The 23,044-nt window shown below is 70.8% G+C and overlaps 1 protein-coding gene across 1 annotated transcript; it reads left to right on the forward strand.

Moving 5' to 3' along the window:
* Positions 1-144: 144 nt before the first annotated feature.
* Positions 145-22,267, forward strand: MORN1 (MORN repeat containing 1). The gene is made up of 13 exons (XM_054583723.1): positions 145-208; positions 1,182-1,253; positions 2,394-2,492; positions 2,974-3,084; positions 4,020-4,110; positions 4,538-4,625; positions 9,667-9,763; positions 10,581-10,718; positions 11,675-11,798; positions 12,032-12,180; positions 13,139-13,141; positions 21,935-22,065; positions 22,184-22,267. Exons 1-13 carry the CDS (start codon positions 145-147, stop codon positions 22,265-22,267), a joined length of 1,251 nt encoding a protein of 416 aa, XP_054439698.1.
* The last annotated feature ends 777 nt before the right edge of the window (positions 22,268-23,044 follow it).

Below are 23,044 nucleotides of genomic sequence, written 5' to 3' on the forward strand. Positions count from 1 at the left end.
AGCCGCGCAGGCTCAGACGGGCCCGGTAACGCCGCTCCAGAGCTTGTTTCTGCCCAGCACTGCGCTCGTGGCCACGCCGCTAGCGACCAACGAGCCAATAGAAGAGGGGTTTAGTGGTTGCTAAGGGAAACCGCTAGCGGCAAGATGGCAGCTGCCAGGGAAGGAAACTTGAAGCGCCGGGACCCGCCGGGGCAGCCGCCACAGGATGGTACGGCTGCAGGCCCGGGCCACAGGGCGGGCGTCCAGCTGCCCCCTACCCTACCAGACCTCCGACCAGGCGGGAGGCGGGAAGGGACCCAGAGCCGGAACCCGCGACCCCCGATCCCGGCTGGGCTCCCCGTACGAGCCTCCACGAGCCCCGGAGCCCTGATCGCGCCCGGCCCTGGAAGGGGTCGCGCTTCCGAATGTGCTGGTGTCCCGCGGGATGGGCGACGGCAGTCCCGGGGCATGGAAGCTAAGCCGGGAGGAACCGAGCGAGGACGCGCGGTTCAGAGGTTTGATGGGAGCTGTGCTTAGTGTTAAAGGAAAGGGACTGGAATGAACTCAGAGTCCACGCCGCTCTCTTCAGGTAGAACCCGACGCTCGGCGATGGCAGATGAGGGGGTGTGGTAACGCTCACACCTCCCGATTACCGCTCCCCGCAAGTGGTGCCTTGCAAACGGGGGTGCTGGTAGAGGCGGGAACGGGAGTTGGGGGATGGCGCGCTCAGCCGCCGAGTGGGGGCTTGGTCGGGGGCGGGGGGGCTGGAGGCTACCGGAGGGGCCCTGCAGAGAAGTGGCAGGGGCGGCTTATTCCCCCGCTGGGTCCCCGCCTTCCTCTCGCTAACGAGGCTCCGCTCAGAAGTCCCCTCCCACTAACTGCTCCCGCACCGCGGGCCTCTCAAGCCCCACACTGGGCCTGCCTCTCTGCGCTGAGAGGTGCTCATGGTGTCTGGTGCGCAGTCAGGGGAGTGGGTGGATGGACCGCAAACAGGGAAGCCCGGCCCCCAGCCTGCAGCTTGGGCAGCTGTGGGCGGGGGAGTTTCAAGAGGTGAAGTGCAGACACCTAGAGAGCCCCGGGGGCGGGGTGGAGGACTGCACGCTGTCCCTCGGTGCCCCCAGATGGCCCCACCTGAGTGTTTGCTGGATGCCAGCCAGGCCCTTGTCATGCACTCACCTGTTCATCTCCCTTTCATCGTTCAGGTTACGGCATCTACGTGTACCCGAATTCTTTCTTCCGCTACGAAGGGGAATGGAAAGGAGGGAAGACCCATGGTAAGAAACGGCTGTGGCCTCTCCCTGCAGCGGCCACCTCGCGACGGACAGCCCGAGTCCGCGGAGAGCTGGGGCGGGTGGGTGGCACGGGACGCCAGCGGGACTGGGCCCTCACGCTGTCAACATCGCCCAAGGTAGGCCATTTCCCGCAGCGGTGGGGCTCGCCGAGCGCAACACCCCCGTGCTGCCCCCCAGCCGGCCACAAGGCTGGAGAGTGTCGGCGAATGTCACCCGGGGGCCTCCCCGGGCGCCCAGCCGGACGGCCCACAGCTCTGCTCCCAGCCTGGCGTCTGCTTGCGGCTCTGCCAGCTCACATCCCTTCTCTGCTGGTCTCGCTGCTGGAGAATTGGTCTTTTGGTATTTCCTTATATGAGTTCTTGTACCTGTTGGCTCCAATATGTTCTGTATTTTTCACCTTTTGACCTTTATTGTAGTGTTTTTGCCACACAGAGACGTCTCACTTTTACTCACATCTCTGACTCTTCTCCAGGCTGTGCGTGAGGCTCATACTTGGGACTCATCAGAGCCTGGCCCGGACCGAGGGAGTCATCTGTGGGGGAGTGTGTTCTTCAGTGTCACCCCGTGTCCACAGACTCTCTCCTTCTGCCCTTGCACTGACAGGGCTGCGGTGACCAGTGTCCCTGCAGAGGAGGTGGCGGGTACGGGCTCCCCTCTGTACTTGGATGGCTCTGCAGTTACCACAGCCAAGACAGCAGAGCGCTCAGTTCTATGTCAAGAACATTTTTTAGCCCTGGCTGGTGTGGCTCAGTGGACTGAGCACCGGCCTGCAAACCAAAGGGTCGCTGGTTCAATTCCCAGTCAGGGCACAGGCCTGGGTTGTGGGCCGGGTCCCCAGCTGGGGGTGTGCGAGAGGCAATGGATTGATGTATCTCCCGCACATCGATGTTCCTCTCCCTTCCAATCTTTCCTCCTCCCTTCCCCTGTTTCTAAAAATAAATTAAAAATTTGAAAAAAGGAACATTTTTCAAGATCAATGCACCTGCTGGACGAGAGGAGCCGCACGTGGGGACCGGAAGCTCCGAAGCCCAGCTCTTCTCTCTGGGGAACAGCCCGGCCGCGGGAGGGCACCGGTGGCCACTCCCCGCCACTGTCAGACATGACCTCAGAGTGTTTCCCCAGGCCACGGGAAGCTGCTGTTTAAGGACGGAAGTTACTACGAAGGCGAGTTCGTGGACGGGGAGATCACGGGCGAAGGTTTCCGGCACTGGGCCACAACAGGTTGGCTCCGGGGGCGCCTGGCAATGTGCTGGCCCCTTTCTCGTGAACCGTCTCCCTCTGGAAGCAGAAGGCCCGGCCGTCTGTGAACTGGGGACCCTGGGTTCCCTGAGGTGTCTGGTAACAGCACGTGCCCTGTGGGGGATGGTGTGCGGCCTGCAGCCGGGCCAGGGCCTGTCCCCAGGCCCTCAGCACCTTGCGGGCAAGCGTGGCAGCCAGTGCTCAGTGGAGAGGAGGCCCGCCCCACAGGCCCCGCACGTCGGCGCCCCCCGAGGCTCAGCACGGGCTGGGCGCTGCAGGCCGGGAGGGCAGGTCCAGGCCCCTTGTCCTGCGTTCCCTCATCCACCAGAGTCAGGAATGAAATAAAGAGATCCTCCCCTCTGCTCTGCAATGGCCTTGCTGCCACCGTGGTCAGGGGACGGACAGGGGCGCAGGAGGCCGCTCTGGGCCTGCGCACGTGTCCCCCCGCCTTTGTCCGCCCCAGGGAACACCTACTCTGGTCAGTTCGTCCTGGGAGAGCCGCAGGGCCACGGTGTCATGAAGTACGGAGCCGGGGGCTGTTACGAAGGGGCGCTGTCCCGTGGCGTGAGAGAAGGTGTGACGTCCAGCGGGTCCCACGGGCGGGTGGGCTCGGCGACCGCACTGGACCAGGGAGCCCGGCGTCCCCGTGGGTCCAGGAGCCCAACCCCAGTGTGGCTGCGGGGTGGGAAGGAGGCGCACACGTTCCTCTCTGCCCCCAGAGCCACGTCTGGCCCAGTGCCGTGTGAGCGGGGCCGTGCCTGTGACGTTAGCCACCATCGTGTGACAACCACCTAAAACCTAGTGGCTCAAAGCAACCACCGTGTTATCGTTTGCCACAGTCCCGGGGTCAGAGGCGCGACGCGCGCTCAGCTGGTCGGGTCTGGCCCCGCGCAGGCCACCACGTGGCTCCCAGGGGCCCCAGCTGGGTCACGTCCTCCTCACGCTGCCGGACAGAGCGAGACCGGAGGCCGCCCCGGGATGGGGCGCAGGTTGTGCCCCAAGAGGGCAGGGGCGCGATGGGCGCAGCCTTGTGGCCGGAGGCTTGTGGTCTCTGGGAGCCGAGCCGCCCCCAGGGCGAGCAGGACGGCAGGCGTCCGAGCGCCGCCCACGTTAGACACAGGAAGGGCCTGGCGCTGCCGACCATTCCCCAGACGCTGCAGCCCCGTTGCCACGAGCTCCGCTCGCTCTCAGACCAGGGCCCCCTGCACACGCGTGGCTTCCCACAACCACCCACCAACAGGCCCGGACCGTGTCGCTGCGTCGCCCCCACCAGACCGAGGGCACCCCGGCCGCTATGTGGGTCTGCGGGGGCCCGTCAGGGGTGGCCGTGCACCCCCTTGGGGCCTGTGAGGCCCGCGCCCTGGGGCCGCGGCTGCCGGCACCAGATCGCACCCCCCGCCCCCAAAGGGCAGCTGGGCTCCTGCTTGTCCTCCCGTCACCGCCCCCTGCGCCAGGGAGGGTCCGCCTGCCGCTGGCGCGAGGCGATGCCAGGCTCTCGGCTCCCCCCAGGGTACGGGCGTCTGGTGGACCAGGACGGCAACGTGTACGAGGGGTCCTTTCATGACAACCGGCGACACGGCCAAGGGCACACGGCCTTTCGGTGAGCATGTGGCCCGAGGCCCGGCCCCCGGCCACCCCGCTCCCCCCTGCTGGCACTGGAGCTGGTCAAGCCTGCAGTGGAGCACGTCCCCTGCCCCGCTCACCTAGTGGGCGGTCGGTGGGGGGTTGGGGGCCTGGCGCCCTCTCACGCCCCTGGACCAGTTTCCCGTGTAACGTCCGGCCGCTGGAGTCTGCCTCCCTTTTCTCACCCTGCTGCCCTCTCCACGTTCTGCACGCCCGGGGGCTGGTGGCCGCGTGCCCGGCAGGCCTCCTCTCCACTGAGCACTGGCGGGCGCTCCGGCCATCTGCTCCAGGCCTATTTCTGCCTCGGTCCCCGTGGCGCACGCTGAGCCCCGGCCGGAGAAGCGGTCTGAGCCAACACTGCCCCCTGGCCCCCTGCCTGAGAGCAGCCCCCGCCTGTCCCTCAGGAACGGCGACACGTACGACGGCGACTGGGTCCGGGACCGGCGCCAGGGCCACGGAGTGCTGCGCTTCGCGGACGGCTCCACCTACGAGGTACCCGCGCCCCGCTGGGCTCGGCGCCCCGCCGCTCCCCGGGTCGCCGGGGCAGGCGCCGCCTCTCAGGTTCAGGGGCGACGCGTGGGCGAGGAGGCCGGAGCGCCAGGAGCCCTGTCAGGCCCAGGGCCCATCCTTCCTTCCACTGGACACTGGCCAGCGCGCCAGATGGGGGACGAGAGAGCGGGAGCCAGAGGTGGGTGCCTCGGCCTGTTCACACCTGTGTCCGGTCCACACGGGAGCCCCGGCGTGGACGGGCAGCCCTGCCAGGCCTTTAAGTACTGCTGGTGGCCGGAGCGCCTGCGCCGTCCTGTCTGGGCATCGCCGTGCGAGCGGAGACCAGAGTGGAGACCAGGAGCTGCCGCTCGAAGGCCGCAGGGCAGGGCAGGCGCCTCGCCCTGCGGCTGAACAACCCAGGCGGCCGGAGCCGGGGGCCCCGCGGCCGGAGGTTCTTCTAAGCATCACGGAGGCACTGGCAGGAGCCCGTGGCCTGACCTCTGTGCCCAGGGTCCCTCTGGCTATTCGGGCTCCCGCCAGCAGCAGGAGAGAGGACAGGGCCCGCGGGGCGTGCACAGCGCCTCCGGGAGGCTTGCCGGTGACGGCCGGCCTGACTGACAGAGGGCCGAGGGCGGCTCCCGGCCTGTGCCGCCCGCACCGGGGGAACCAGCCGGGCCACTGCGGGGCTGCAGCCCCACCGGCTCCCCGGCTCCCGCGCCCCCGTTGCCGCCCCCGCCTCGGGCCTGGGCAGCTGCAGGTGCTGACCGGCGCTCGAGCCCCTGCGTGGGTGCTGCCAAGGCCCCCGAGGTCCCGGCCGCCCTGTCTGAGGGGCGTGCATGGTCGCCGGGGACCAGCCCCAGGGCCTCAAGGGCGCAGCAGGCAGGCCTGGGCTGCGGGACCCTCTGCCGCCCTGCGCCCATCCCCCGCCAGCCTGGAGTCAGTCACTGCGGCGTCAGGTTTCCCGTCCTCAGCTCTCCACACGCCCGTCTCCCAGCACCCCGAAGGGAGGGCCCTTCCCCGCTCTGCAGAGGAGGAAACCGAGGCACAGAGGGGGCTGCCCGCTGGGTGTGCTGGTCCGCCGCTGGCCGGCCCCCCGGGGGCCTCAGGCCGCCGATGCCTGCTGCCTGCCTGCTCGCCGCCAGGGGGCGGCCCGGCCCCACCAGCAGACCGCCGCTCCCCCACCCCGCGGACGCCCGGCTGGGCTGGGGCTGGGGGTGCCCTGGTGGCGGCTCTGTCAGGAGCAGGGGCCCCCCTGCTGTCACCGGCCGCGCTGGCCTGGCCTGCAGACCCCGGGGTCCCAGCAGGCCCTCCCGGGAGGCCGCGGTGTCACCGGCTTGGGGCGCCTGTCCGGTGAGCATGTGTCCCTCCTGTGTGGAGGCCCAGTCTTCTGTGCCACATCTCCCTGGATTCCAACACTGTCCTCCCTGGATTCAAACGCTGCCCAGTGGTGTCCCCATCTTGTGACCCTCGTGCACAGACGGGCAACCCAGCTACGCTCTGAGGCCGGGACATGCCGCCCCCGGGGCGTGTGGGTGGCTCCAGGCTTCTGTCTTGGGTGCTTGGGTCCCTGCCAGCAAGCAGAGGTGAGGACCGAAGCAGCCGCCGTCACCGGCTGTATGGACAGCAACCAGGAGACCTGAGCCGGGCGCACAGGTCCGGGTCGGGGGACCCGCGCTGGGGTCAGCCGCTGGATTCCTCGGCACCCCAGCCGCCTTTTGAGATGGACGCGGGGTGTGTGGAGAAAGGCCGACGTCGTGGGACCCGCCCTGTGTCCCCGGGATGCCCTCGGGCGCAGCGCACACTGGGCTGCCAGGCCTGCCTCCAGCCGGCCAGGATCCTTGGCACGGCCGCTGTGCGAGGCAGGGACCCCCACCCGCCCGCCCTCCGCGGGAGCAGCGGGCGAGGGCCGTGCGCGGGCGGCGGGCGGGCTCGGCTGGGCGGGGCGGGGCGACGGCCGCCCTCTGCGCCCCGTCTCCACGCTGGCACCTCCGTGCCATGGGGCGGCCTCCTGGGCCTGGGTCTGACTCCCCCGCCGGTGTGAAGGGATGCTTGGCCCCATTTCAAGGTCTTTGGTGTAAAACACGCATCACGCCGCACTCACCGCAGGGATGCGTGAGGGCGCAGCGCGGGGACTCCGCACTCCCAGTGTCGCCGGCCGCCACCGCCGTCAGCGCTGTCGCTGCGGGCCTGGCTCCTGGGGGGCCTCCTGGGAGAGGAGGCACGTGGTCTGTGTCCTCCTGCGCCGGGCTCACGTCACTCAGCATGACGTCCTCGCGCGTCACGGCTTCCTTCCTCTGGAAGGCTGAGTGAGCCTCCCCCGTGTGGACGGACCCGCGCGTGTGGCCATCCCGCACAGACTGGGCTGTCGCCACCGCTTGGTGGCCGTGAGCCGTGCCAGCACCTCCAGGGAGACGCGGTCGTCACGGGGCGTCGACCGGACCCCGGGGGGGCAGTGCCTCGTGCTCCTGTGGCGTCTCCCTTGGCGGGGCCGCCGGTGTGTAGAGCCGCCGCTCTTGGGGCGCATGCCCGCTCCCCCGCGGGGGTCCTGTGGGCGTCGCCCCGGTGTCTGTCTGTGCACCTCGCAGACCTTTCACGCTGTCTCCCCTTCCCAGGGGCACGGGGACATGTGTGCCGGGCGCAGAGGCAGTGAGCTCAATAGCTCCTCTCGACGACGTGGCTGGAGCTCGGTGGCCCCCCGGGCAGAGGCAGCCCCTCGGAGCGCACCACACGGGGACCCGCTCCGTGTGCCTGTGGGGGCAGCAGCCCGGGGGTGCGAGGGGCGGGAGAGCCACGCCGGTGCCGCTGCAGTGCGGTCCCCGCCGCAGCTGCCTTACTCGGGCGGAGGCCCGCTGTCTGGGGCGCCGGGCAGCCTCACCGCCTCCCACTGCCCGCGCCCCTGCCTGCTCCGCCGCGGTGCGTCTCGGGGCCTCCGGGTGCCGTGTCACCGACCTCGGGCCAGGAGACCCCAGCCCAGGAATGGGGGGCTGTGTCCCGCGGGGCGCCTCGCGCACAGACCTGTGGGCAGCTTCCGGGCCGGTGCGAGCGTCTCGGGGAGGAGGGTCTGGGCTGCCCGGTCACCCTGGGACCCTGCCCGGCCCCACGTTCCCTGGGGGATTCGGTGTCTGCGATGTCACACCCGACACAAGAAGGCAGCTTGTACTTGCCTCGGCCAAACTTGGCACGGTGCACCCTTTGACGCCCGAGGAACTTAGGGCCAGGCTTGCCCACGGAGAGGCCACAGACACGACATGCCTGGAAGCTGGGCAGTCGCACCGCCCACCCCAGTGGCTGGGGCCACATCCTCACATGTGACCTGACCCCAGGCCTCCCCACCTGCGAGCCCGCGACCCCACAGAAGGTCCTCGCCTCCTCAGGCCTGCGGTCTGGCGATGGTGGGAGAGCCGCGTCCTCCAACGCGGACAGACCCCGAGGAATGGGCCCCGGCGCCCCAGCGAGGGCGGGAGGGGGCGACTGGCGAGCCGCCGGTGCCGAGTAGGGGCAGGGTCGGGCCCGCCCAGGGCGGGGACTCTCTCTCAGAGAGAAGAGCAGCCCCCGTCAGCTGGGGATGCTGCCTGAATGGGGAGGGTCCAGGACCTCGTTCTGACAGTTTACTCCAAAGCACCTGGAGCGAGGAAGCCCCCACGGAGTCCTCCACCGCGCCCAGCGCGGGGAAGCGAAGGCTGTCAAAGCGGGGGACATGGGCCGGCCGGAGGCTCAGCCTCTGCCTTGCGATGCCCGGACAGCCCAGTGGCCGAGCCGGCGGGGACAGGGATGGGGACGTGGCAAGGAGCACCTCAGGTTACCTGCGAGAGCGTGTCCCCGACCCCTCGGTCCCACCTGCATCACTCCAGCCGCACAGGGGTCCCCGCCTGGCCTCGCCCGGGCAGGGCGGAGCGAAAGCGTTGGGGTGCCTGCGACCCTCCTGTCTGGTCCGGTGAGGCACGCCCCGCCCAGCCGGCCTCCGCGCCACAACGCGTTCATCCCTCGGCCCGCAGCCGGTGACGCTTCGGGGACGCGTCAGATAACTGAGAAAGGGCCGACGTTTGCCAGATGTGACTTACGACATTCGTTAGAAGGGTCCAGGCTGCTGTTGTGACGTTGCTCACTGGAACGTGTCGCCCGGCTCAGGTCCCTGTTAAAGCCCTGACTCCGTGCTCCCCCAGATCGGCGCCACGGCCCAGCTCGGGTGCCTGTCCTTGGTAACCAGAGGGCACAGCGACGGCACAGGGGCCCCGGCACGGCCCCGCCCCAGCGGGGCACTTGGCTGAGCGCACTTAGAGCCGGTTTGCTGGGCAGCTCTTCAGGGCGCAGCTTGCAGGGGCCGGTCTGCAGGCCCCTGCGCACTGGCCACTCCCGGGGCAGCTGGGCCGGAGGCGCTCCCCCCATGCGTCTCTCCCCGGCCTGCAGTTCCATCGGGGCCGCGGCCCGTGGGCAGCATGGGAATCGGGCCCGGGAGCCCCCGCCGGAGGAGAGCGAGTGCAGCCGAACACACTGTTGGCTACGTTTTCTTCTAATAGAAGCATATTTGTCGTCAAATAAAAGGCTCCTAGGATCTTGAAATTTTCCACAAAAATAATTTTCCTGCTATTTCCCGTTGTCCTCCCCCTCTGCTGTGTGTGCCGCTGAGAAGGAGAGGCTCCTTACGGGGCGGCCGCGCCGGCGGGGCGCGGGGGGCAGGGGCGGCCTCTCCGGGGCGCGTGGCTGTGTGGGCTCCCGCGGGTCTCAGCTCCCAGGGGCAAATGCTCCCCGCGGCTCCTGGGCCCCGTGATCGGCACAGACGCGGCCTCTCTTATTAAAGGACTTTTCTGCCGAGAAGCGGGCCCTTCCAGCGGGTGTTTCCTTTGTCCTTTGTGCCATGCCGTTGTTCCCAAACTTCCTGGCGTCTTGACATTCCAAGGGGAGTGTGCTCTGCAGGGCACGGCGCAGCGCGTCCAAAGGCAGGGCGAGTTCCCGCCCCAGGGACGGCTGAGCTTCCAGCCTCCGGCCCCCGGGGCCCTCGTGCGGGGCAGCGCGGAACCTGTCCGACCCCAGGCTCTCCCTGCAGGGACAGTGGCACAGCGACGTCTTCAGTGGCCTGGGCAGCATGACCCACAGCTCCGGGGTCGTCTACCACGGGATGTGGATCAACGGCCACCCGGCAGGTAGGTGCCCCGCCTTCCCCACACCCCCTGGCCTGGCGAGGTTCCTCCCTGGGGCCGGGGCCGGGGCCGGCCTGGCTGCGTTTTCTCAAGTCACGAGGACGGGGTGGGCCCGCGGAGGAGGGGCTGGGATGAAGTGGAAGGTGGGGTCCTGCTCGGGAAGCGCGTGTCCGCGTGGCTCCGGAGGGCCGGCAACACGCGGGGTCCCCAGCCTCGCGCCCCCCATCACGGGCCTCCCACCCCGGGGCCTGAGCCTCTGCAGCCTCCGGCCTCCGGCCTGCCCCCCTCCAGCTCTGTGACGTGGGCAGGGGTGGCCAGCGGCCTGCAGGGGCCTCCTCGGGGGGCTGCCTGCCCCGCCGTGTTGCCCCCGAGCATTACAGTGGCTCCCCACCTGCGAGTCTCAGCGCGAGGTGCTGCCCCGCACCTCAGGGCCCCCAGCACCCTTGGCGGGGAGCGGCCGCGGGGCCCCACTGACGACTGCCCCAGCCCAGGGGGCACCTGCTGGGCCGGGCGGACCCCTGGGCGCGGCGCGGCCTCGCCTCCGCTGTCAGAGTTGGCCGGCCGCCCCCGCCCCCGGGGACCCTGTGCAGCCTGCTTCCCGGTCGGGTTTGCTCTGCAAGGAGCCGCTTCGGAGGATGGCCCCAGGCCCGGCAGCGGCAGCCCCGTCAGCCTCAGTGGTGCCCGGGCCGCTTCTCGGGGCAGGGACGGCAGCCTGCACACCCCTGCGGCGCACGGGGTGGCCCCCCCGCAGGGGAGAGACCCGCCGGGCGGGGGGTCCCAGGGCCCCAGCGCCCATGCCGCCGCCTGCGCTCTCTCGCAGCACCAGCCACGCGGGCCGTGATCCTGGACCCGGAGGAGGTGCCCGCGGCCGCCGGCTCGCCCGCCCCCGGGGGCAGCCGGCCTTCCCAGAGCGGCCAACGGGCGCCGGGCTCTCAGACGGGAAGCCACGTGTGTGTGCGTGCGCGCAGGCCCGGCTCAGCCACGGCGGCGGCCCTCGTCCTCCAGGGTGGCCGCGCGGGGGCAGGCCCCGCCGTCTGGGCTGCTCTCTTCTGTGACCCGGCCAGCCCTGCGGGGGCAGACCCCCTGGCGCCCCTCGGCCCTTCCCAGCAGGGAGCGAGCGCTCAGACAGGCCCCCCACCCCGCCCCACCCTGCAACTGCGGGGGCAGACCCCCCGCCAACAAACAGGGCCTCGCAGCCCATTCCCCACCTGGTGGGGCCTCGTCCTGCCTGGTGCCCAGGACCTCGGGGACCGCTGTCCCTGTCACGTGCCTTCTTGGCTGCTGGCAGCAGGAGAGCAGACCGGCCCCGCCGGCTCCATCTTGACCTGACACGGCAGATGATTGGGCCGGAGCTGGTTTACGCCACACGTGGCTCCACTTCCTTCCGAGTCAAAGTCCCTTCCGGGTTTGCCCAGCTGCGTCTTCCCCAGATCTTAGCGTCACGGGTGCTGGGAGACAGGCCTCACTGGCGCCGGTCAGTGGCTGCCACGGACCCTCCGTCTCCATCGGACCCTGAGCCCCGAGCCCTGGGGCCCGGCCCTGTGCTGGGCGCCGCAGGGCGTGGGCAGGTGGGACGGCCGTCCCTGGATCAGGGTGGGAGGTGGGTAAGGAGGGCGAGGCCCCGGTGGCCAGGCCCCCAACGAAGGCAAGCCACGTGGCTCTGCTCGAGGCCAGCAGATGCCCTCCCTTCGGGACGGGCCGCGCCAGAGGCGCAGCGGGCGCCCTGGGCCCGGAGCCGGCTCAGGGCGGGGGCAGTGTGGGACGGCTCCTCTGAGGGCCCAGAGGGGCAGAGGCGGGTGGGGTCGGTGGCTCAGGTGGAGGCCCCGCAGCACCCGGAGCCCCGGGGAGGAAAGGGGGCCCCGGGGCCGCCCCTCCTGTCCCTGGGCACACTGTGCTTCTCCCTCCTCCCGGAAGGCGAGGACGGCCGGGTTTTGAGGATCTCCGCGGGCGTCAGGGAAGAGCGGCTCCCAGCCCACTCGGAGGCCAGCTGCTCCCAAGTGGACGAGGGCAGACGGGAGGCGCCCATCCAGACCCCGTTGTGAGTCGGGGTGACTGGGCCAACCCCGTGGGGGGTGGGGGGGCTTCCTCAGTGTCAAGAAGGAGGGGCCTGAACAGCTTCCCCTGGCACTGGGGGCACGGCAGGGACCAGCAGGCGCAACGTGCTGTCCGGAGGGAGGGAAAAAGGCAGGCAGTGGGCACTGGGCGGCGGGAGCAAGGGCCAGGCGACCCCCCGGGAGGCAAGCTGAGCCCGCCCGCCGGTCCCCCCCACAGGGGGTTTGAGTGCGTCACCCACCCGCTGTGGAGCCCCGCGCCTGGCGGCCTGGAGCCCTGCACCGCCCTGGAAAGCGCCGGAGACCGGGAGGTGACGCTGCCATCAGACGCCTCGCGTGGCCAGGGGGACGTCCCCGGCGGCCTGCCCGGTGAGTGGAGGTGGCTGCGCCGTGAGCAGTGGGCGGCGCGTCAGCGACGGCAGGCACCCGGCCTGGGCGCCGTGGGCCTGGGGGTCAGGACGTCCCGGCGAGGCCGTGCCCCGGCCCACAGACCCTGCCGGAGAGCACAGGACGCCGCCCCCCCGCCAGGGCCTTGCAGTGGGTGCGACGGCAGGTGGGAGCTGCCCACCATGGTGTCCGGGCGCTCGGAGTGCGGGGGGCCCCTGGCACCGCTGCCGCGGCAGATCCGGCCCCTGGGCGAATGCCGCACGGGTCCGCTCCGCGCGTTTTCCGCGAGCCTGTCCGTGGTGCAGCCCCCGGGCGGCCGGAGCCCGGCTGCTTCCGGGGCCCGCAGGAGGCCTGGGGTCGGCCCAAGTGGACGCCCATCGCCCCTGCTCCGCGTGGGCCTGTGGGCCCGCGGCCCTGATGGTGTCGCCCGACCCCCGGTCTCCCCGCCGATTCCTCTCCTGTCCGGTCGGCATCTCCGCGGAGGCTCGGCCCCCGATTCCCCAAGGAGATGTGGCTCCGGGGCCCAGCGCAGCCCCTACCCCCACCAGCCAGGCATGAACGGCTTCGCCAAGGATTATTCCCGGACACCGGGTGCTGGAGCTGGGAGCCCAAGTGTCGCCGCCGCGAGGGACCCTGGGCCCTCTGCCCCCCGCGGCTGAACACGCAGCCTGAGGGCGTCCCGGCCACGCTTCCCGTCCTGCGCCGTGCAGAGCGGGCGGCCCGTGACGGGGGCCCCACTTCCCCCCCGGGGCAGGCTCACACATGCACAGGGTTGGGGGCCGCCACACTCCCCTCAGCCCTTTGAAGAGTCCCTCGCCCTCGCAGCCCGGGGCGCGGCAGGAGTCACAGGGCTGGGCCGAAGTACGTGGCCTCTGGCCCGACCCTGCACGAGGGACGGTGGGGGTCTGGTCCTCTCCCAGGGGCGCGTTTCTGGGGGCAGCTGGTCCAGGGGGTCTCTTAGGGGGGCCGGCCCCGCGACCGCTTTCTCCTCGGGGCGTCGGGGCGATTTCCCCTGCGCCGAGCTGTGCGCCTGCCCCCGGGCTGCCTCCTGACAGGGTGCGGAGCCTGGCCCCAGCCGAGTGCCCCAGGAGGCGGTGTGGGGGCGGCGCGGGGGACCGGGTGTCAGCTGGCTGAGACCCGCGCGGCTGGAGCCGCAGGTGGCTCAGTGCCTGCCGAAATCACGGCCACGCGGAGGCTGGAGGCGGTGTCAGAGGGCCCTGCGCCCCCCGCCCCGACGTGCGCCTGGGACCGACGCGGGGAGGCAGGCCCTGCTGCTGTTTCTCCACCGTCTTCGACTTGAATGTCCCTGTGCCTCGGTTTCCTCTGCAAAGTGAGGCTGCAGCCGCGTCTGCCTCCAGGAGGGCTGACCCCGCAGCCCCTGCCACGGGGAGCAGAGGGGGCCCCTTTCTGCGTTTTAGTCTCTTAAAGCCAGGATCTCCCTGGTGGGGCAGCTCACCCCAAACGCTCGGCAGGGCCAACCACTCCCGCCGCAGGCTCCCCACTGGAAGACACACGGCCCTTCGCCCCGCCCGTGCCCGAGTGCTTCACACTCGGGGGCTCTGTCAGCCCTGGGACTCGGATGTGCCGGCCCCCGGGCGCGGTTCTGCAGAGGAAACGAGGTCGCGGCGACTTTCTGCCCTGCTGCTGGGAGGACGGCGGCCAGGGGCAGGAGAGATCCGGAGACAGTCACGGCTGCGATGAGGGAGGGCTCCGCCCGCCTCTACTGCTCGCCCTGCAGTTCAGAGGCAGGGACAGGCCCCCCGACCATCGCCAGGAGCCCCTGTGGCCCTGGAGGGCTGCGCATGCACCAGCCCTCACGCCCCTATTCCAGCTAGCAGCGGGGGAAGCTTGAGGCCTTCCTGGGTGCTACACCTCGCCAGGCCACAGGGAGGCAGGAAACGCAACTTGCCAGCCAAAACCCGGTTCTGTAACTTAGAAGCAGGGAGAGTGGATGTTCCGTGTCAGGCGACCATCTTCGCCACATGCTCTGGAAACTCAAATGAGAAACGCGCCGTCGGCCGGCGCTCCTGGGCCCCGCCGGGTGCACAGCCCCCGGGGAACACATGCAGCGGCAGGGGCGTGGACACCTGCTGCCCCTGGCGGACGGCCCAGGGGGCAGGGGGCCAGCGCCCTACTCTGCACCCCCCCGACCCGCACCTGCCGGGGAGGCGCGACCTGCGTGCGACCCGCCGCGCATGCCGTCTCTCCCTCTAGCGCCACCGTGGACGTCAGTCAGTGGCAAGTGGCTGGTCCGTCCAACCAGCAGGGAGCGTGGGGACGGACAGTGTTTCCGGCTCACGAGGGCCCCGGGGTGCAGCTGGCCCCGGGGGCGGGGCAGGGCGGGGATAGGCTGCCGTGCGAGTGTTGTGGGTGAGGCGCCGGCGCCCCACGCCCTGCCAGAGACGAGCAGCAGGGCTCCGTGGCTGCCACCTGGGCCTGGACAGGTGACCCCCGGCTCTCGGGCTCCGGGTCCCGGCCCAGGCCCTGACGGTGGAGGCGGAGCCACGGGGCCTGTCCCCCGAGCTGCCATCCGAGGCATCCCCATGGGACCCTGGTGGTCAGCACGGGGCACAGGCAGGGACCACCAGACAAGTGGGGCCGTGCAGCCGCCCACCGCTGTGAGGACCACCTGGAAGGGACACCTCCGTCCACCAGAATGTTCCGGCGGACCTCCGACACAAACTTGCGAGCAGTGGGGGGCGCTCCTTCTTAGCACCGGAGGAGGGGGAAGCGGAGGGGAAAGGAGAGGGGGCGGAGTGGGCCCATGTCATGTCGCGCAGTTCAAGCGATTCCCCGCACTCCTCCTCCGCACTCTGGAGCTCAGGTGCTGGCAGCTCGGGGTGCGTGGAGCTCGTCCCAGGAGGTCGGCGCAGATGCGGGGACCTGAGTGTCCCCACCACTCGCGCCCCCGCCCCACCGCAGCCCCGGGTCTCTCCGATGGTCCCTCCGGGGCTTCAGAACCCGGAGCGGTGGAGCCCGGCGCCTCCGTGCACAGAGGAGAGGAGCTACGGAGCCCGCCCGCCCGCGGGGCCCACCCAGCACCCCCCCCGCCGGAGCTGGCCGCCCCCCACGCCCGCTGGGGCCAGGCTCTCGGCCCGAAGTCCTTCCTCCCCCACCCGACAGGCAATTCAGAATATAAACCCTCTAAAAATTGGGTTTCCGATTATACAAGCAAATGCAGGGCGAAGAGAAACAGCATCTTCCCAGAGGCCTGGCGTCAGTGCCTGTGGTCGCAAACCTGCGCTTCGCTGCTCTGTTGCTACGAAGCATTTCAGCTGTTTGTTTCTAACTTTCACTGGGAAGAGAAGGCGATTTCCTAGACGTGGACTATCGCCAGATGTTCTAAACCCGACTCTGGTTTAACTCCAGCACCCGGATTGTAGCGACAATCACATTGATTTTATATTCAGAAAGATTTTTATATTTAGTCTGTTAACCTTTGGTGATTCCCACCCGCAGCTCCACACGGGGGGGCCTTTCATGTGCGCCGCTGTCCCCGGGGCCCTGCCTCTGACCCCGGCCACGGAGCCCCGCGCAGGAGCGGCAGCGGCCCGGGGCCTGTCGGGCGGGCCAGGCCCCCGCAGACTGGGCCTGGGAACCTAAAAAGCCGTAGCCAGAGAGAGGACCACAGCTGCTGCTTCTCCTTTTTCTTTTGAATGCACCGAACCCTCCCAGGAAATGTTTCCAGTGGAGCTGAGCAGTTCTCTTTTTCGTGTGTGGAGCACACGGTTCCGCGCATGCATCAGACGGGATCTGAGAAGTGCCCGTAATTGAGACAATTTCAAAAATCAAGGTGCCCTTCGCCGCTAAACCCATCCTGCCAATAAAACTGGCGGGCTGTGTCGTGGGGAACGGGTGGCAATGTCACCGCCTCTCGTCTCGCGGCGGGACCGCGTTTTCACGCTAATTGTCTACAGTTAATCATGGCAGAGAGGGGGCAGGTCTGCAGTTTTCAAGGAAAAACTGTGCTATGAATTTCTGGTCCTGGAATCGTACCACGCAGAGGGGCCGACCCCCAAAAGGGCGGGAAGGTGCCGCGCGGCGCCTGGGGCCAGCCCAGCCGGGACAGCGGGCGTGAGCTCAGATGCCAGGTGTGAGGGGCAGCAGCCTAGAGCCAGGCGCCGCAGGCTCCCGAGACCACAGCGCCCGGCCGCGTCCCTGCCTTCCCCCAACCGTCCAGGACGCTGGGCTCTTCGCCCGGCCGCTGCCCCTGCGTTCAGGGGGCTCCAGGGAGGAGGGGAGCCTGTCTGCAGGGCGGTGGGTCTGATGGAGCGTCCCCGCTGCCGCCTCCTCCCCGGAGCCTGGTCTGGGACCCGGAGCCCCTGCTTCCGTGAGCCCCGTGCCACGTGGGCGCAGCCAGCGGGCAGGAGCCACGTCCAGCCCCTCACAGCGGGTCTTAGGCGACCGCTGTGGGGAGAAGCCTCGGGACCCTAGAGAGAGGGACAAGGGAGGCGGCCGGGCACCTGGGGCTCTGCGTGACTCTGGCCCCTGTGGATGTGCTTCCGGGAGGTCCCTGCACACACGCCACAGGCAGAGGCGTCTTAGAAGGGACTGACCCGGCAGGGACCCAGGCGTGTCTGCAGCAGCGGCCGCCACGGTCGCCCCCTCTTGGCCTGGCCAGGGCCTCGGGCACCTGTGCCCGGCGAGGGTGTGGGGATGCTCCCCGGTGGCCGGCAGCCAGGCCCCGCCCTGCCTCAGCCACGAGCTCACGGACCCAGCGGCCTCCTCGCGGGAGCCGGCGTCTGTGCACATCCCCCTAACGCAGCGGCCGACACCCCCTTCTCTCGCTGAGGGAGGGGGAGCAACGGGTCCTTTTGTGAACAGAAGCACAAACCCGCAGCCCAAGGCTGCTGCCTGGAGACCTTAGACCTCACGCAGCCCACACGTGGGGCCCCGTGCCCTCTCCCTGCAGGTGGCCCTCACGTTGGAGAGCGGCCGCCGGCTGCCCCACCTCAGGCCACCTCATGGTCCCTGATGCCTCTGCCCGGGGCCGTCTGAGAGCCGCCAGGACCAGGCCAACGGAGCAACTTCTAAGCAAGGGAAGGAGGCGGCCCCGGCAGAGGCCCTCGCACGCAGCCTCCAGCCGTGACTCACACACAAGCGGAGCCTGCGGCCGCTGCAACGTCCAGCCCCCATGTCCTGTCATCTAGCGGCCACGAGGGAGGCCACCTGCGCCTCCCGCTCCTCCTCTGCCCAGGACGGGCTGCGGCTCGGTGGCTGGGCCACCTCTGCCAGACAAGAAGAGCAAACGCAGGGCTGCCGGCCGGCTGCCTGCTGTCCTGCCTGCAACCCGCGGCCGGGCAGACCGGGCCGGCGGGCCCCTCGGGGAGCCTGGCCCTGCAGGACGGGCGTCCCCAGCCCGGGGACCCATCCCGGCGGCCTGAGAGCAAACAGCTTGACGGAGGAGCCTCCTGAGGGGAGGAGGGGCAGGCGGCAGAAACAGACTCGGAAAGACCCCAAATCAGTCCCTGTTCTTGGAGACTCGCCAGTGAAACTCGTCCCCTTTCGAGTTCCACGTTCGATTCCAGCGCGTCAGAGCGCCCGCGGGCAGGAACTGAGAGCCGGGCACCCTGGGGCGGGGGTACGGCGCCAGGTCTCGGAAGGGGCTTCAGCCGAGCTTGGCGCAAGCGGACAGGCGGCTCCTCGCGGGGAAACTTTTGGGAGCGGGGACAGCGCAGCCATCGGGAGCTCCAGCCACAGGCGCACACAGTGTCCTCGCTCCTCTGAGCGCAGAGGGCGCGTGGGCCCGTGGGGACAGCGGCTCTGTGTCGGATCCGTTTTCCATGCTTCAGGAAAGGAAGGGGAGGCAGGCACGGGGGGCGCCCAGCGAGCTGCGGAGCAGGCCCAGGCCGGGGTCAGGATGGCGGGATGGGGGAGGGAGCCCCATCCGGTCACCGGTCGCCGGTCACCGGTCACCGGTGGGGCTCGGGGGCCCTCGGCCCTCACGCCGCTCCCCTCGTCGGCCGCCAGGACAGCCTGCCCCTCCCCTGCCCCTGGGAGCTGCAAGGGGCTCCGAGGGGCACCCCCCAGGGCGTGGCGTTTCTGTGTCACTGTCATCTGTGTGCCCGGGACACGCGCGCCCCAGGCCCTGCTGCTGAGGGACCCTCCCCAGGGGCCGCCCAGCCGGCTCCGAGGGACAGGGCGGGGGCGTGTCCCGTCGCCCCACGCGCTCCTGGCTGGTTCCCAGTGCAGGCAGCGGCGGCCCCTGTGCGGACCCAGCGCCTGTCCCCCCGCCTGTCCCCGGGGTCTGCGGACTGCGGGGCCGAGGGCGGGGAGAGCTCAGCCGGCGAGAAGGTTCTTAGGGAGTGTGTGAGCGCGTGTGTGAGTGTACATGTGTACATCCGTGCATATGTGTGTGCGTGTGCCTATCTGTGCGCGCGCATGTGCACACTCCCCCCATGTGGGAGGCCCACGGGCCCCACAGCCGGGGACGCAGCAGAGGACAGCAGTTCCCGGCTCGGCTGCCTGGTGAGGGGGCCGGGCAGCGAGGCCTGGGCCCCACGGGGTTCTCGGGCCTCCCTCCCCGCCCCCCCCGCAGGGGCTGGAGGCCCAGCCCCCATGGCCTCGCATGTCCTCGCGCGCAGACGGGGGGCGGGGGGGGCGGAACGGGGCGGCGGGCCTGCCCTCAGGACTAATGGGGCGTGCCTGTCACCTCCAAACACCAGCCCTCGCCCCCTTGGGGCCAACAGCACTGTGCGGACTCGCCGGAGTGAAGAGGGCGTTCAGGCCTGTCGCTGCGCGGTCCTGGCCCGCGCGAGCCCCTCGTGGCGATGGCCGGCCCCTCGAGCCTTGTTTATTCCGGTGGCTTCTCTGCCGTGGCCTTGTCCTACACAGGTGACTGGGGAGCCTAATTGAGTTGGCTGTTAAGAGATAATTAATAGACAGTTCCGTCCCGGGGAGGTCAAGGCGCCCGATCGCCCTGCAGCCCAGCCTCTGTCCGCGGCGTCCCCCCGGCGGGGCGGGGCAGCAACCTCCCTCTCATTCACGGGCTGCAACGGCCACCGTCAGAGTCGACGTCCCCCGAGCGCCAGAGCTGGGCCTTGGCACAGGGGGCCTGGCGGGGCTCCCCAGAAACGCGCAGAAACGCTCAGACCGCGGCAGGCAGGGCGGGACCATCTGCCCTCTTGAGCGGCCGCTCAGGGGCCACGGAGCCCGCAGGCCCGCACCCAGCCCGCCGGCGGGCACGGGGTCCAGGCAGCGGGGCCTTGTACCAGGACTCGGGTCTGACTTCTCCGGTGGAACCTGCTCGCAGACCTCAGCCGCTTCCCCTTTGTGGCTCGGCCCCGAGGGACCAGGCGTGCCCGCGGGGGAGAGGGCGAGGGGGCGAGGGGGCGAGGGCCCCAGGTCGGGGGGTGAGCCTCGGGACCTGGAGCGTGAGCAGGGCAGGGTGTGGCCCGGGCTGCAGGAGAGGGGGCGCTGGGAACCCCCTGCCAGAGCATGTGAGGTGGAGGCCCGGGAGCCGGGGCCCAGCAGCCAGGCGGCGGCCTGGGCCCCAGGATGGGGCTGCGGAGAGACCAGGACGGGGGGCCAAACGCGGGCGTCGCCGTGTTCCTGGCCGAGCAACCAGGAGGAGGGGGAGGCCGAGCAGCAGCCGGGGTGGGAACCGGGTGGGACACAGTGGCATCCGTGACGGGGTTGGGGCGGGGCAGCAGGAAAGGCTGCCAGGGCTGCCGAGCCAGGGAGCAAGCAGGGCCCTGGGTGCTGCCGTCCAGGGTGGGGACGCTGGCCCAGGACGTGGACACAGGGACCGTCCACAAATGCAGAGAAGCCTCGGGCGGGCCATGGCCCCGCCCCTGGGCGGAGCGGAGCGGGCGCAGCCTCGGGTGGGTATTGAACCACGGGAGCCCCGCTGCCACCGCCACCCCCACCCCCAGCGCTGCCCCTGCCCCTGGGCCGCCCCGTGTCTCCGCCGGGCCCCGACACCACCCGCCCCCCCACGTTCCACGCCGCCGCCGCCGCCGGGCTGCACCGCACCCGCAGGGTGGCCACCGGACGGACCACGAGGCAGTAGGGCAGCCGCCCGAACGGGAGGGCCAGCGTGTGTGGCCCGAGGCGGCCGGAGCCTGACCGGCTGACCATGCCCGGGGGCAGCGAGGGGGGTGGCCTGGCTTCCCTGAGCCGTCGTCAGGCAGAAGTGCTGGGGCCGAGGGGTCGCGGTGGCGGCGAGGGACTGCGTTCTGAAGGCCGAATGGAACGGAACCGCAGGAACGGCAGGAGGCACCAATGGCGGGGAAGTGCGGGGACCCACACGTGGGCGGCAGACAGGCGGCCAGGTGTGCGGCCCCGCGTCGGCAGCCGGCGGACGCGTTGGTGCTGAGGCGCCCGCCCCGAGTCGAGAGCTGAGCTCAAGGGAGGCGGCCGCTCCAGGCTGCTTTGGGGGATGGTGGTTCACACACCCTGGAGGTGGCGCGTGACCCCAGGTCTGAGGTCGCTGCCGTTGGAGGAGGGGCGGCCCCGGCATCTCCGCCCCCAGTGGCGCGGCCGCCTCGGCAGCGGGGCTCCAGGGCACGGAGCTGCGGTCTGTGCCGTCCCGACGGGCCCACGGGAGGCCCCTGCAGGCCGAGGGCAGCCGGTTCCCCATGACCACCCAGGATGTGACCGGCGCACGCGCAGCCAAGGCCAGCGGCGGGGGACGGAGCCGAGCAGCGCCCTTGCACGGGCGGGGGGGGGGGGGCCCGACTGTGTAGAACGCACCAGAGCAGAGAAACTGGGGCCCCTCCGAGAGAAGCAGCTGGGAAACGCTTGTTGGGCCCGTCACCATACACCCCCAGAGTGCCGTCCCGGGGGGGCCGGCGCCGTGTTCCCGGGGCCGCGTCCAGCCCATGGGGCCGCACGCCTGCCCCCCTCGCCCCAACCCTGTCAGCCCGAGGAACGTCCAGCCCCTCCCCGACGCTCCAGCCTTGCCCCTGGCCAGGCAACCCCTCCCTGACGCCGTGCCTGAGCGGGCCAGGGGCCTGGGGGCAGAGGACGGCTGCCCTGCCGTGCGTGTGTGGCAGGGGCGGCCCCGGGGCGGCCCCAGCACCAGGCTCACCTCACGGTCTTCACCGTCCTGTCCCAGAGTCCGTGGGAGGGGTTGGCGGGGGGCGGCGGTGGCCGGGGCTGCAGGCCCTTCTGCCCACGGGGCGGAGCCTGGGGCAGCCACCAGGAGAGAAGGCCCCAGGGCCCTGGGGACCCCTGGGAGGGGCGGGGCCCCCGCAGGGCGCCCACTGCAGCGACAGGCAGGCCCCGCCCCGCCTTCCACCCTTGGGGGCCGCTGAGGATATCAGGGTCTCCTGGGGGCTGCGGGCCCTCATGGCTTCGCGACGCTGTGACTTGCTGTGGGTGTGGCCTGAGCCCCTACCACATGCAGCCCGTGGAAAGTCCTTCCTGCCACACTGCACTCAAAAGAGGGCGCAGGGCTCCGCCGGCTGAGCCAGGCGCCTCTGATCGGGGCCCGGCCAGGGGGCTGCACACCGGAGACCCACCAGGCCCCGAGGGTGGGCCGCAGCGAGGGGCCCCGAACCGCACCCGTGGGGGGCCTGCCTGTCCACACTGGGGACCCCGGGGTCGCCAGGACCTAGCGCGGCCCTGGCCTGGCCCCGCCCCTGCCTCTCACCTGGCGCTGGTGCTCAGGGCCGGAGGAACCAGTGCCGGCCCCGCCCTCTGGCCCACGTGGAGGGGCCTCTCTGGTCGCTGCTTTGTGACACTCAAAGGGCCTTTAGCTCATTTTCCTGGGGGAAACTCTCTCTTCTCGCAGGGGGGCGCCGGGCCCATTGCCCGGATGGCTGCCGGCAGGCGGAGCGTGGCCGCGCCGAGTTCCCGGACGTCCGCCTCGGGCCCCCTCCGCCCGGGTACTGCCCCGTTCCGTTGCTGGACGGCCTGCGCGAGGTAGGGGCGGGGGACCCCCGTGGCGAATCCACACGCTGCCCAACCCTGTAGCCGACTGTCGGGGTGCACGGAGGGGAGCCACGAGGGCCCCCCAGCACCTGCCCTCTGCTCCCTGCAGGAGGCGTGCGGCAGGCCCAGGGGTGGCCTGGGCCCCAGGACGGGGACGCCCGCCGCACAGGACCCGCCTGGGAACAGCAGGTAGGAGGGGCTGCCCCTCCCGGGTGTTGGGGGTGGCAGCCTGCGCCCCGGCTGCTGGGCCGCAGGCGTGCACCTTCTCCGCGCCTGCCCCGGCGTCCCCCGGCCTTGGACGCGGCGGGCCTCCGTCGGCCCGGGGCTGCACAGGCGTCTGCGGCCTGGAGAGCGGGGCGCCGGGCCCGCTTCTCCGTGGGGGCCCAGGGCCCGGTGCAGCCCCGAGCGGCCGGCCCCTCGGGACTTGCTTGGACAGGCTGAGGAAGGCAGGGCAGAGGGCCCGCGGCCACTTGCCCCAGGGACAATCCGAGGGCGGGGCAGCGCCGGCTGGCGCTCTGGACCCGCCTCCTCAGTGCTGCGGGCGCTGCAGGTGGTCCCGCGCCAGGGGCCACACCAGCCTGCCCTGCGGAGGACGCTGAGGCTTGTCCGGATCCAGCCAGATTTTCCCCGGACAAGTTGCGGGGGCCGGTGGTGGCCTGTGGGGCGGCGCGGCCCACGTCTCTGCGCCTGTGGCTGCTGCCACTGACGCCCCTTCCAGCCCAGGGAGGCCGGACTCCTGGGAAGCCTGCCCTGGCCTCTGCTTTCAGGAGCACGTGTCCCCCGCTGACCCACACAGGCCGGGGACACTCCGGTGGGACGGGACCTGGCCTCCCTGCCCCGGGAGCCCAGCCACCAGGAGCCATGGGGAGCGAGGTGCAGCCGCCGCCGCAGAGTGGCCAGCCCTGCCCCCGGCCACCCCTGGCCTCCGTCCGTGGGACCTGAGGGCAGGGTGTCCTGGAAACAGTCCCCA

The sequence above is a fragment of the Pteronotus mesoamericanus genome, unplaced genomic scaffold, assembly GCF_021234165.1.
Source record: "Pteronotus mesoamericanus isolate MK-2021 breed Mesoamerican mustached bat unplaced genomic scaffold, CSHL_Meso_final contig_1193, whole genome shotgun sequence".
NCBI classification, from domain to species: Eukaryota; Metazoa; Chordata; class Mammalia; order Chiroptera; family Mormoopidae; genus Pteronotus; species Pteronotus mesoamericanus.